Source organism: Mytilus californianus, unplaced genomic scaffold (genome assembly GCF_021869535.1).
Source record: "Mytilus californianus isolate M0D057914Y unplaced genomic scaffold, xbMytCali1.0.p SCAF_2, whole genome shotgun sequence".
In the NCBI taxonomy this organism is placed as follows: Eukaryota; Metazoa; Mollusca; class Bivalvia; order Mytilida; family Mytilidae; genus Mytilus; species Mytilus californianus.
Genome location: NW_026262668.1, coordinates 112,771,235 through 112,783,817, shown reverse-complemented (window position 1 = coordinate 112,783,817; position 12,583 = coordinate 112,771,235). Strand labels below are relative to the sequence as shown.

Sequence of the window (12,583 nt, the reverse complement as noted above, 5' to 3'; positions counted from 1 at the left end):
GAATAAGTAACAGTAAGAAATAAAAGTAGTTTATTCTAATGTGGTTTATGTTTATCAACAACATAGCAACCAAAATAGTGCTTAGCAACAGTCAAATAATTGGTTCTTTTTGTTTTCTTATTGAATTTTGCAATTGGTATAAAGAATTTTCATTCATATATGGCGTACACTATAACATAAATATATCAATCAAGTTTTTCTCGAGCATAGCAACACAAACTTTGCTTAGCCACTGCCATACATGTTCAAATTAAAGACAGCTAGAAATGTCATATTATTCTTCAAATATACATGAATATAAATCTGATTGACTAGATCTTAATAAAAAAACAAGTAAAAAGAAGTCAGTTTAAATGTAGTTTACTGAGTAAAGTTGACTATCAACAACCTAGCAACATAAATTGTGATGAGGAACAGTTCTAAAAGGATTTTTGTTATTTGAAGTATGAATTTTGCAATCTTTGAAAATTTGGCCTTCACATACGATGTTACATATTAATGTAATGTAATATCTTAGTCATCCTTATTCTTATTTTAATTTTCTTGATACACGTATAGCATTTTTACGCTGGTGTGGTGTAAAGCAGCAATCAATCAACTTTATCCTTTATGAAGTACATATAGCATAATAACTCAGATGTTGCTTACCACAACAGAAAATAACAAGTTATTGTCTGGAAACTAGAAAAATGCTTATTTTTGGCCCCTTTTTGGCCCCCAATTCCTAAACGTTTCGGGCAATTACCCCCAAACTCAATTCCAGCTTTCCCTTTGTGATATGGAACCTTGTAGTACAATTTCAGAAATATCCAAACACTTACACACAAGTTATTGTCATGAAACTAGAAAAATGCTTGTTTTTTGCCCCTTTTTTGGCCCCTAATTCCTAAAATTTTGAGGCAATTACCCCCAAAATCAATTACAGCCTTCCCTTTGTGATATGGAACCTTGTGGTACAATGTCAGAGAGATCCATACACTTACACACAAGTTATTGTCTGGAAGTTACAAAAATGCTTATTTTTGGCCCCTTTTTGGCCCCTAATTCCTTAACTGCTGGTACCATAACCCCCAAAATCAATCCCAACCTTTCTTTCGTGGTATTGAACCTTAAGGTAAAATTTCATGGAGATCAATTCACTTAAACTAAAGTTAGAGTGCGAAAACCAATGTGTCTTCGGACGACGCAGGACGACGACGACGACACCAACGTCATACCAATATACGACCAAAAAATTTTTAATTTTTGCGGTCGTATAAAAATATGTTTAAATTTAAAGACGACTACAAATAAATTGGTAATTTTACTCACAAAATAGCATAAATGTAAAATAGATTGACAAATAACACACAAGTAAGAAATGAAAAGTCAGTCAAATATTTACACTTCACTAAAGAGAAAAGAAAATTATATACAAATTACATGTATAAACACCAAAGTTATTATACTGACATACAGCTAAAGCATATTCAGCAGAGAAAGTTGTCATATCCACATGGTTTTTCTTTTAATTTGAAATAATTATATTAGTTATAATCATAGTGTATTAATGTACGAACTTAAGAACGTTAATTAAAAGAAATCATTTTGTTTGAATCAAGATTTTATTCTTACAATCCCACATATAAACATTGATAATAATCACCAATTTTATAAACATTCTGTGTTGACATGTACACTTGTTGATATAGACCTTAAATGTTAACTTTTTTCATTCTCATACTTTTATCATTCACATAAATGAATTTTATGATCCCATCCACAGGAATTGGTAATGGTTCTTTACATAAACAACATTTACAAATTACATAAAACAAGCTTTATAATGACACTTATATTCGTAGATAATAGTCCAAGTTATGCATGTTATTAGAACTATGAGCATTGGCAGTATCATTTTCATAATATTTACATTAAAAAACACATTAAAAATGCTATTGGAAATTCAGCATCTGATTAATAAGGTTTCAGTGTTTGTTACAACTAAGTGTTGTTTGTACAGTGCATATGTTTGTCAGTTTTAGTACCCTAGACTCTGAACTCATGGAGGAATGTGTTCAGTATGTAAACATCACTCACGAAGATGTGTAGATGAAGAAAGCAATCGCCATAAACACTTTCAATTTTCTCAAAAAGTTATTATTTCTACGATAGATTTGTGAAATTAACTCAGTCATTTGATCTCTGGTGGATAATTCTCATTTGAAAACATCTCCTTAATTTATCCAGAATGTGACACTAGTGTTTATATGAAAACATATACATATGTACTTGGCAAAAATATTTTATGAAACCCCAATATATTTGAAATTGATCAGATAAAATACACGATTTATCATGCATGACGTTAATGTTGCGGCAAATCAGTATTATGGAAAATGGACACAGTAACAAGACACACTATGAATCACAACCATGCATTTGTCATTTTGGGGCCTTTTATAGCTTTCTATGTGGTATTGGTTTTGCTCATTGTTGAAGGTCGCATGGTGAGTGAGCTATATTTTCTTACTTGTTTTCATTTGGTCTCTAGTGGAATGTTGTCTCATCATCTTTTTTTTTATAAAGTCCTGATTTAAATGCAAAACGGCCAAGTGGTTTCTTGAGAAAACATAGATTAACCGATCATAGACCTTGATGACCAGTTTAGAAATTCAACTAAAAGTATCATAAGAGCAACTTCTTAAAGGACAATAATATTCAACTAAAATTATATTTGATAATATAATTTAACATCAGTTCTTGTTATTATGAAAATAGAAAATTGCATGAGTTGGAAGTGATGATGATGATGATGATGATGATGATGATGATGATGATGATGATTGATTTGTGTTTAACATGCATTAGGAAATATTTCAACCATTTGGAGCCGAATATTAACCGTGCTTTTAACGTATATGGCAACACCTTTCGGAATTTTGGGTCCTCAATATTCTTCAACTTAAAAATTCATTTGGCCTTTTTTAAAATCTTTTTTGATTCGAGCGTCACTGATGGATCTTTTTGTCTGGCATACGAAATTTTAATCCTGGTATCTATAATGAGTTTTTTTTTCACAAGGTTACATGTAACCCTAACTGGACACATTATTCTGAATCAGAGATGACAATTGCTCTAACAGGTAAAGAACAACTTATTTGGGCAAGTCCAACCCTTTTTGAAATTTTCTTTTGAATATATATTTATATATGAAATTGAAATAAGAGGGCATATTTAAGTGTATTTTTTTTTGTGGGAATTCATTATAAAGTGTTTTTGGTGAATTTATTTACATATTTTATACACTCTACATGATTTAGAGTTTGACATTTTGTATGAAAGTAAACTTTGTATTTTTTTTTTTATATCATTTGAATTATATATGATTTTCTTTAAGGTTATAATTAGTGCATTACAAAACCAGAATTGAAGTTGAACTGCCTTGACCACTTAATAGAGACTTGGTTGGTCAGATTACCTAGTATATCATGTATATAGTATGCTACGGGATTATGCTTAATGACCTTTCTACTTTTTTCAATCATTATGTCACATTACTTCGTATGTAGTTGGCATTCTTTTAACAACCTTTCCACTTTTTATTAATCTTTATTATCCAACCTTTTTACTTTTTTTTTATCTTTATTATCCAGGGGCCTCGGTGGCCAAGTGGTCTAAGTAGTTCTACTACTGTAATCACTAGCCAGTCAACACTGAGGTTGTGAATTCGAACCCCGCTCGTGCAGGTGCACTCGACTCCAATATTAATTGACTAGGATTGTCAGTTTTCCTATCGAAGGTCGTGGTTTTCTCTGGCCACTCCTCCACCAATAAAAACTGGCCGCCACGAAATAGCCCAAATGTGGCGCTTAAAAGTGGCGTTAAAACATTAACAATCAATCGATCAATCTTTATTATCCAACCTTACTACTTTTTTTTATCTTTATTATTAAAGTCTAGTTTGACTGCCAAGTCAGAAATTTGTTGGAGGTTAACTTAGTATTCTATTTTTTGTTTTTGTTATTGGTATAATTAAAAAATTTCAAGTGCAAAATATTTTTGGGAATTTGTATTATTTACTTCCAAATTGACATAAAGAGTTTAACTATAAGAACTTTTTATGAAACCAATTCTGAAGGTTTATCCGAATATTTGAAAACTTATTCACTGGAAAAAATTTCAACCCTTTTCAAGGGACATTACTCTGTACCTATGTACTAAATGCTGTCGTCTGCACTGCTGTAGACCTTTTTTGCCTGGTTTTAATTACACGTAGAGCGTATCATCGAAAAGAAAGGTATATGTCTTGGTAAAATGCTTTATATCTATTAGTACGTAATATTATGATTAATTATGAACCCCAGAATAATCTCGTAACCGGGCAGTTTTATTTGACGTATTATATGGACTTTTTTTGTTCGATAAAAAATATGAGTGCCAATGTAGACCATCATGATATTTCATAAAATGAAAAATATAATAGAGTAGAATTGATGGTTGAAAATTTCAGGATGGTCTATGTTGGCGCTGATGTAGAATTTTGTCCCCAAACATGACTAAATTGTAGATTTTTGACACTTTTCAGCGTTCATAGCATTTTCAAGGTCTCGGTTTGCACAGATATGAGCACATAATATAACAAAATAAGGTGCTACATGGACGAACAGATACTACAGATCATTTTACATGTGAAATGAGTTACAATTTCAAAGTTTCTAAATTTCGGGAAAAAGTGGGGCCAGAAATGGTCCTTATCATACCTTGTCCTTTCATGGATTGATGAAAAATTGTATTTCGTGAATATTTGGTTTTATACATTTACAAAAGTTTGCATACAGGCCTATAGAAAATCTACATCTTTGAACTTTTAAATTGTGTGGTTACCTCGACTAGGAGCCCAGTTTTTTATATCTGGTGTGACACCATTGACAGACACTGTGAACTCCTTTAGTTTACCTTGACTAGGAGCCCAGTCTTATATCTGGTGTGACACCATTTACCTTGACTAGGAGCCCAGAGTTTTATATCTGGTTCGACACCACTTACCTTGACTAGGAGCCCAGAGTTTTATATCTGGTGTGACACCATTGGCAGACACTGTGAACTCCTTTAGTTTACCTTGACTAGGAGCCCAGAGTCTTATATCTGGTGTGACATCACTTACCTTGACTAGGAGCCCAGAGTTTTATATCTGGTGTGACACCATTGACAGACACTGTGAACTCCTTTAGTTTACCTTGACTAGGAGCCCAGAGTCTTATATCTGGTGTGACATCACTTACCTTGACTAGGAGCCCAGAGTTTTATATCTGGTGTGACACCATTGACAGACACTGTGAACTCCCTTAGTTTACCTTGACTAGGAGCCCAGAGTCTTATATCTGGTGTAACACCATTTACCTTGACTAGGAGCCCAGTCTTATATCTGGTGTGACATCACTTACCTTGACTAGGAGCCCAGAGCTTTATATCTGGTGTGACACCATTGACAGACACTGTGAACTCCTTTAGTTTACCTTGACTAGGAGCCCAGAGTCTTATTTCTGGTGTGACATCACTTACCTTGACTAGGAGCCCTAAGTTTTTATATCTGGTGTGACATCACTTACCTTGACTAGGAGCCCAGAGTTTTATATCTGGTGTGACACCATTGACAGACACTGTGAACTCCTTTAGTTTACCTTGACTAGGAGCCCAGAGTCTTATATCTGGTGTGACATCACTTACCTTGACTAGGAGCCCAGAGTTTTATATCTGGTGTGACACCATTGACAGACACTGTGAACTCCTTTAGTTTACCTTGACTAGGAGCCCAGAGTCTTATATCTGGTGTGACATCACTTACCTTGACTAGGAGCCCTAAGTTTTTATATCTGGTGTGACATCACTTACCTTGACTAGGAGCCCAGAGTTTTATATCTGGTGTGACACCATTGACAGACACTGTGAACTCCTTTGTTTACCTTGACTAGGAGCCCAGAGTCTTATATCTGGTGTAACACCATTTACCTTGACTAGGAGCCCAGAGTCTTATGTCTGGTGTGACATCACTTACCTTGACTAGGAGCCCAGAGTTTTATATCTGGTGTGACACCATTGACAGACACTGTGAACTCCTTTGTTTACCTTGACTAGGAGCCCAGAGTTTTATATCTGGTGTGACATCACTTACCTTGACTAGGAGCCCTTAGTTTTTATATCTGGTGTGACATCACTTACCTTGACTAGGAGCCCAGAGTTTTATATCTGGTGTGACACCATTGACAGACACTGTGAACTCCTTTAGTTTACCTTGACTAGGAGCCCAGAGTCTTATATCTGGTGTAACACCATTTACCTTGACTAGGAGCCCAGAGTTTCATATCTGGTGCGACATCACTTACCTTGACTAGGAGCCCTTAGTTTTTATATCTGGTGTGACATCACTTACCTTGACTAGGAGCCCAGAGTTTTATATCTGGTGTGACACCATTGACAGACACTGTGAACTCCTTTAGTTTACTTTGACTAGGAGCCCAGAGTCTTATATCTGGTGTAACACCATTTACCTTGACTAGGAGCCCAGAGTCTTACATCTGGTGTGACATCACTTACCTTGACTAGGAGCCCAGAGCTTTATATCTGGTGTGACACCATTGACAGACACTGTGAACTCCTTTAGTTTACCTTGACTAGGAGCCCAGAGTCTTATATCTGGTGTGACATCACTTACCTTGACTAGGAGCCCTAAGTTTTTATATCTGGTGTGACATCACTTACCTTGACTAGGAGCCCAGAGTTTTATATCTGGTGTGACACCATTGACAGTCACTGTGAACTCCTTTAGTTAACCTTGACTAGGAGCCCAGAGTCTTATATCTGGTGTGACACCACTTACCTTGACTAGGAGCCCTAAGTTTTATAACTGGTGTGACATCACTTACCTTGACTAGGAGCCCAGAGTTTTATATCTGGTGTGACACCACTGACAGACACTGTCAGCTCCTTTAGTTTATTATCCACAGGAATAAAGTATGTATTGACAGCTTTCTTTGGAGAATCCACTGACATCAGGTTTACTTTCTGAGCTTGTACTGTCAGTGTTACAAAATCAAGTACCTGTAAAACAGTGAATCAGTCACAATAAGTTCACATCAAAGTCTTTATTTTTTCGACAGAAATTATGTCTTATTTTAATTTCACGTTTTTTCCGTGCAAGCACCCCCTTTACCACCCTCTGTCAGGTTTTAAGGATGGACTTGTCATTATTCTTGGCCTTTTGTCAGCAAAACATTTTAAGTGTAAAATTGTGCGAAATAAATGCACATATAATGCCATACTTAAAAAAGATTGTCAGTGACAAAACTAACAATACCATAAAGACAAAAGGATAAAGATGTGCACAATTACCATTACAATGACTCAGCAATTTGTTGCCAAACCTACTACTCAAACTTTCCTGTCTAGTAAGTTTCAATAACAACAAATATGTTTTACAAACATGCAATCAAATAACAAAGCATTTTGGACACCTTCATATAATTCCTCTGCTTGAAATTGTAATAAAGAAGGACAATTTTCAGACAACTAAACATTATTCATAAATGGACATACATGTACTTTTCTTTGAAGATGAGATTAATGTTTTAAGCTTAAGTAGATGATAAAAAAAACAAGGACATTTCTGTAAGCTGACAAAAAAGAAAAAAAACACTATGTGACCTCCTTTCTACAAGTCATGTCCATGTTTTTTCTTTACATATTTCTGCTTCTTGTTAATGTTCTCATTAACAGTGGTGTCATCTAACTTTTTCTGCTTCAGCTATTTTGATTGAATCCCTATGTACTAATCTATCAGACGAAGGCTTGAAAGTATCACCAAGGAAAAATGAGGTATTTTTCCTTAGCAATATTTTTGAATAGTTTTGTTTAAAATATTATATAAATCTATATTTTCTTTATTACTTTTAGGATGAATTAAAGTGTTAGAATATCAACATGTCAAAACTCAGTAAGGGCTTATTGCAAATAAATTATAATTCACATCTCAAAGAAAACATAATTAGACTGTCTTTCTTAATTCTGGATTAGGGATTAAGGTAAACTTGAGGTAAAGCTATTAGCACCTTCAAAATATTACAATAAGACTGTAATTAGCTATTTCCTATTTAAGATAAAATACAATAGAAGTGTTATATTTTAGTTACAAAATTCATACTTTAACTTTACATTGTAATTGATAAAAAGGTATCTAAGGCACCATATGTTCAAAAGTCAGAATTAAGAAAGACAGTCTAATTATGTTTTCTTTGAGATGTGAATTATAATTTATTTGCAATAAGCCCTTACTGAGTTTTGACATGTTGATATTCTAACACTTTAATTCATCCTAAAAGTAATAAAGAAAATATAGATTTATATGATATTTTAAACAAAACTATTCAAAAATATTGCTAAGGAAAAATACCTCATTTTTCCTTGGTGATAAAAGTAAGACAAGTTTCAAATACATGCTTCACTTACAAAAAGAAGCTAATTAAAGTAAAAACTCTAAATTTTTTCGCCATTTAAAAATTTCTGCAAAATTTTAACTGCAAGTTTTATATTCAAACCAATTCCAAAATTATGCATATTTTTCAATTCATTTTCTTTAAGATCTAACTGGGCAATTTGTATATCTATATAATAAACTGTTAACACATAGATATGTCTCACCTTTTTGTTATTTTGATAGTAAAATGCAAATGTTGAAATTAAAATAGCAATACTTTAACTTGAAAGTTATGCAAAATATTCAAAGTCAATGAATTCTCCATAAACTGACCTAATCACAAACTAATACATTGTTGATGCCACTGCCGCCACTGATGCTTGAAACAGCATACCTATGTCTCACTATTTAACTCTGTCAAGGCGAGACAAAAATCATGATGCAAGAATCTGACAAATACCAAAATATGACAAGTGAGGAATATGTTTAGCTATTATTCAATGACTCATACAGTCAGTTCTTTAAGCAAATCATATTTTACTGCTTTTAGAAATTACAATCATCTTACATCTGTTTTGCAATTTTCCCACAAACTCTCCAACATTGTATATAAAAATAAGCAGATGTGGTATGGTTGCCAATGAGACAACTATCCACCAGAGTTCAAATGAAGGGGATGTAAGCAATTATAGGCAGCTGTACGGCCTTCAACAATCAGAAAAACCTGTACCGTATAGTTGGCTATAAAAGGCCTGACATGAAAAATGTGAAACAATTCAAACAAGAAAACTAACAGCCTAATTTATAAGACCGAAATGTTGCTAAACATTTGTCCTACCTCCATGACAAATATGTTGTTGTCCCCGCAGATAAAGCCCCAAACAACATCGTGTTTGTGTTTAAATCACATTACATAAACTGCTTGATAAATGAATTAGGTATTGACAATTCACTTGGAAACTCAACACTTACCAATAAAATGCTTCGCTGAGCGCACCCTGATACGACAGCAGAGGTCGAACCCTGAACAGTTTGGGCAAATTTGGACACAATATTCAAGCTTGATACTGTCTGAATTTTGATTGTGATCAAATTTTTGACATAATATAGGTTTCTGACACAAAATAAATGTGGTCAAAGATCTTACAAATCTATTGCGCAATACTGTGCAATTGAAGATTTCTTCTTGAAAAATTTTGAAAAAAAATATGAATCCCTTAAAAAAAATTGGAAAAAAAAATCCCCCCCCCCACTTTTTGAAACCCCCCTTGGAGCAATAACCCCAAAACTCAATCCCAGCCTTTCCTTTGTAGTATGGAACATTGTAGTACAATTTCAGAGAGATCCATTCACTTAAACACAAGTTATTGTCTGGAAACTAGAAAAATGCTTGTTTATGGCCCTTTTTTGGCCCCTAATTCCTACATGTTTGGGGCAATTAACCCCAAACTCAATCACAGCCTTCCCTTTGTTATATGGAACCTTGTGGTACAATGTCAGAGAGATCTATACACTTACACACAAGTTATTGTCTGAAAACTAGAAAAATGCTTGTTTTTGGCCCCTTTTTGGCCCTTAATTCCTAAACTGTTGGCCCCATAACCCCTAACATGAATCCCAACCTTCTGCTTGTGGTATTAAACATTGTGGTACAATTTCAGAGCAATCGAAATACTAATACACAAGTTATTTTCCTGAAACTAGAAAAATAATTCCTAAACGATTGAGACCATCATCCCCAAAATCATTCCCAATCTTTCTTTTGTGGTATTGAATCTTCTTCAAAAATTTCTTAGAGATCCATTCACTTAAACTAAAGTTATTGTCCGGAAACCAATATGTTTTCGGATGACGACACAGACGACGACGACATCATACCATTATACGATCCCAAAAAATTTTTTGCGGTCTTATAAAAAGGAAATCCTGGATAATCATAGGTCTGTTCTATGTTCCTTTGGAATTTCAACCAAAGATGAAGAACTGGATCTTCCATCACTGTATTGGATACCTAAACTACATAAGTGTCCTTACAAACAACGGTATATTGCTGGGTCTTCCAAGTGCTCCATGAAATTATTAACATCAATTTTATCAGCAATCAAAGCCGGGCTTCAAAGTTATTGTGAAACTACCTATTCTAGAGGTGGCTTGAATCAGATGTGGATACTAAAAAATTCCAAAGATCTTTTAGAGTACATACAATCTAAGACTCTTTCATCTTGCAATAGTATTAAAACAATTGACTTTTCTACACTTTACACAAGTAATCCCCATTCCAACTGAAAGACAAATTGAAAGAATTGGTCCTGCTTTGTTTCATAAAAAAGAATCGCCAACGTAGATACAAGTATCTTGTCTTAGGGAGGGATAAATCCTACTTTGTAAAAAACTACTCTGATTCTAACAAAAAATTCTCTGAAACTGACATTATCAAGATGCTTGATTTCTTGATTGACAACATATTTGTTCATTTAGAGGACATGTTTTTCAACAAACAATCGGCATTCCCATGGTAACCAACTGTGCCCCTCTTCTTGCCGACTTGATCCTTTATTCATAAGAGGCTGACTTTATACAGAAACTTCTTAGGAAGAAAGAAAAGAAGTTAGCAGTATCCTTTAACTTTACTTTCCGCTACATAGATGATGTTCTCTCACTAAATAATTCAAAATTTGGGGACTATGTTGAACACATCTATCCCATCAAACTTGAGATAAAGGATACAACAGATACAGTTAAGTCTGTCACATATCTTGACTTACATCTAGAAATTGACAATGAGGGTCGGTTGAAAACAAAACTTTATGACAAAAGAGATGATTTCAGCTTCCCAATTGTGAACTTTCCATTTTTATATAGCAACATTCCAGCAGCGCCTGCATACTGAGTTTATATCTCCCAGTTGATACGATATTCCAGGGTTTCTATTTCCTATCATGATTTCCTTGATAGAGGGTTGCTGCTCACAAGGAAGCTATTAAACCAAGAGTGCCAAGTGGTGAAGTTGAAATCATCCCTTCATAAATTTTACGGATGCCATCACGAGTTGGTTGACTGTTATGGAATATCTGTTTCACAGATGATAGGGGATATGTTCCTAATGTCGTAACTACAATCCCGTCCCCTTTTCCCGAATGTGACCTACCGAATTAGACCTAATACTGAGTTTTTACTAACACGAGCAACACGACGGGTGCCACATGTGGAGCAGGATCTGCTTACCCTTCCGGAGCACCTGAGATCACCCCCATTTTTTGGTGGGGTTCGTGTTGATCAGTCTTAAGTTTTCTATGTTGTGTTTTGTGTATTATTGTTTGTCTGTTGGACTTTTTCTTTTTTAACCATGGTGTTGTCAGTTTATTTTTAGACTTATGAGTTTGAATGTCAATTTGGTATCTTTTGCCTCTCTTTTATAACAAAACAAAATACGAAAAACAAATATAACATACATGAATCAACAACAACCACTGAACTACAGGCTACTGAAGTGGGACAGGCACATAAAGAATGTGGCACGATAAAACATGTTTGTGAGCACTCAACCCACCCCCTAACCTGGGACAGTGGTGTAACAGTACCACATAAGAACAAACTATATAAAATGCTGGGCGCAGCTTGATACGACCGCAGAGGTCAAACCATGAACAGTTGGGGCAAGTATGGACACAACATTCAAGCTTGATACACACTGAATTTGGATTGTGATTAAATATTTGACACAGCATAGGTTTCTGACACAGAATGAATGTGGTCTAAGAACTTATAAATTTTTAATTTACCTATTCAAACCATATCATTATTATTTGCTTTTATATATAAATCAGAAATAACCAATCTAAACTGAAAAATTTAAAAGAAAAAAAAAGGAAAACTAGAGGCTCTCAAGAGCCTGTGTCGCTCACCTGTATTTACTGATGCTTTGGAAATCATGTAAAATAAGGTTAAAATCATAATTAATAGTATTAGATATTAGATATTATAATGATATCTAAGATAATAACAAAAAACTGCAAAATTTTTGTAAAATTACTAACTCAGGGGCAGCAACCCAACAACGGGTTGTTGGATTCGTCTGAAAATTTCAGGGCAGATAAATCTAAATCTGATGAACATTTTTGCCACCCGTCA

General features: G+C 34.3%; 1 protein-coding gene across 31 annotated transcripts in view; it reads right to left on the bottom strand.

The window, feature by feature from the left end:
- LOC127728563 (hemicentin-1-like) overlaps positions 1-12,583 on the bottom strand; it is a 147,424-nt gene that overhangs the window by 118,117 nt on the left and 16,724 nt on the right. For 4 of the 31 annotated variants that reach the window (XM_052236001.1, XM_052235999.1, XM_052235998.1 and 1 more), the window contains exon 4: positions 6,906-7,080. In XM_052236001.1, the coding sequence (XP_052091961.1) occupies positions 6,906-7,080 (175 nt within the window). Of the gene's footprint in view, positions 1-4,982; positions 5,009-5,028; positions 5,064-5,100; positions 5,114-5,146; positions 5,182-5,218; positions 5,232-5,264; positions 5,300-5,336; positions 5,350-5,426; positions 5,440-5,498; positions 5,512-5,591; positions 5,627-5,663; positions 5,677-5,709; positions 5,745-5,781; positions 5,795-5,874; positions 5,910-5,945; positions 5,959-5,991; positions 6,005-6,037; positions 6,073-6,108; positions 6,146-6,201; positions 6,237-6,273; positions 6,287-6,319; positions 6,336-6,412; positions 6,448-6,530; positions 6,544-6,576; positions 6,590-6,648; positions 6,662-6,741; positions 6,777-6,813; positions 6,827-6,905; positions 7,081-12,583 lie in introns of those variants that run through there. The other 27 variants (XM_052236016.1, XM_052236002.1, XM_052236017.1 and 24 more) reach the window with 27 other exon arrangements.